This window comes from Amphimedon queenslandica, unplaced genomic scaffold, assembly GCF_000090795.2.
Source record: "Amphimedon queenslandica unplaced genomic scaffold, v1.1 AMPQUscaffold_5502_Cont22530, whole genome shotgun sequence".
Lineage (NCBI taxonomy): Eukaryota > Metazoa > Porifera > Demospongiae > Haplosclerida > Niphatidae > Amphimedon > Amphimedon queenslandica.
Genome location: NW_003554197.1, coordinates 1 through 1,688, shown reverse-complemented (window position 1 = coordinate 1,688; position 1,688 = coordinate 1). Strand labels below are relative to the sequence as shown.

The 1,688-nt window shown below is 35.6% G+C and overlaps 1 protein-coding gene across 1 annotated transcript; it reads right to left on the bottom strand.

The window, feature by feature from the left end:
• Positions 1–223: 223 nt before the first annotated feature.
• On the bottom strand, positions 224–1,637 carry LOC109592349 (uncharacterized). The gene is made up of 4 exons (XM_020007812.1): positions 706–1,637; positions 627–659; positions 400–441; positions 224–348 (listed from the first exon to the last, which is right to left on the bottom strand). Exons 1-4 carry the CDS (start codon positions 1,546–1,548, stop codon positions 280–282), a joined length of 987 nt encoding a protein of 328 aa, XP_019863371.1. The 5' UTR covers positions 1,549–1,637; the 3' UTR covers positions 224–279.
• Between the last annotated feature and the right edge of the window lie 51 nt (positions 1,638–1,688).

Genomic DNA, 1,688 nt, shown 5'->3' with positions numbered 1-1,688 from the left:
ATGTGACATGCAATAATATATACTATAATAGTTAGTAATATATAATAATATATAGTTAGTTAGTAATATCTTAGTCTTATGGAAATAATTAAAATGATGCATATAATCTCTAGAGGCATTTATACTCAATCTGTCATTACAGTTATAATCTCAATCATATAATTACTTTTGCACAAATGGGACATGTAATAACCCATGTAGAATGCATTTGCCAGATTCATTAACATAAAAATACAAGTAACACAAATCTGGAAATATTTCTTGCAATCGATAAAAAACTTAACTAATGTTGCAAAATTTATGTTGCTCTGGTTGCTGAGTAGGATTATGAGACTGTTCTTCTGTTGTCTGTAAAATAATAATTGTAAGTATACTGTCACAATTAACGTAATTAGTTACCTCATCCTTGTTAGCTGCCTCATCGTCATTTGCAGTATTATTCTATATGCACATAAAATAAAAAATTCAATACAGATTTATCTACATTGTGTAGATATTGATTAGCTTTTAAAGTTAAAGGAGCACTATTTTTAAGGAGATGGGAAAAATTATGAATATAAATTACTTGCATGCATAGTATATCTGCATGCAATTATAACAACTATGCATACGAAACTTTAGCTTACATTTTGAGAAACTTTGTCCTCTAACATCAAATCCTATCAAGATTATAACAATTATTATGCATAAAAATATCTTTGTTACCTTATAATGGCAAGCATGACGCACTTGTGAGCAAACCTTCCAGAAATCAGCTAGCCAATTATCCCGATCAGGAAGACTGAGTGGCTCCCTGTTTTCTCTTGTTTTTTGGTAATCTCCAACTGGTGTGACCGGAATTTTTTCTACTGTCTCTGTGCTTACTCCAATCTCATTAATGAGAAATTGATGAAACTCTTTGTGCCATTTTTGCACACGACTTTGAAATCTTTCTCTTCCTAACTGATCCCAGGCTTTGTCATCATCAAAAGCAGGCTCTGGCCCTTTATCTTCATCTTTTTCATTGCGCCTTGTAACATCTTCTTTGTTTGCAAATGTGAGGACAAGAATAGCAAACCTCCATAACTCAGCTCCAAATGCACTTGTTAGTTTTTCTATTACTTTCTTATCATCATTTTTCAGACGTATGTTTGTCATTTTGGTGCAGTAAAGAACTAAGCTTGGATTTTGACACATTTGCCTTATTTCTCGCAAGCAAACTTCAATTTCTGGGTTGTCTTGCAAGCCAGGAGAATCAAAAACCATGATAGGTAGCTCTATATCTAAACCATGCATATGGGTATCTTTGTCATGGATGATATGCGGCTTTTTAGCTGAGCTCTGAAGACCATCTACTCCTATTTCCTTAGCTCCAGTTATCCCATGAATGAATGTTGACTTGCCTTCTCCTTTCTTCCCTATTGTTAATAGCCTTAACCCACTAGATCTATGTGCCAAAGCTTCCTGATGCTGAGCTTTTTCTTCATCAGTTAATAGCTGCTGAATTTCTTCTAGATCAGCAGGCTGCTCCACTCTTTCTTCCCTTTCAGCGGCAAGAGGGTATTGCATTACTTCCCTATTATGAAGGTCTTGTGTTTCTTCCCTACCCTCCTGGGTTTCTTTTCTACCCTCCTGGGTCTCTTCCCTATCAGGAGTGCCCTGGCTAACTTCCCTACCCTCTTGGGCTTCTTCCCTACTCTCTTGGTTCT

Bases quoted from the DNA above. Each gene is read 5' to 3' on its own strand.
- LOC109592349 (XM_020007812.1), bottom strand. From the start codon at position 1,548: ATGCAATACCCTCTTGCCGCTGAAAGGGAAGAAAGAGTGGAGCAGCCT. The intron at 660-705 runs GTAACAAAGATA...TAATCTTGATAG, and splicing joins GTCATGCTTGCCATTATAAG to GATTTGATGTTAGAGGACAA. The intron at 442-626 runs GTAAGCTAAAGT...ATGTGCATATAG, and splicing joins AGGACAAAGTTTCTCAAAAT to AATAATACTGCAAATGACGA.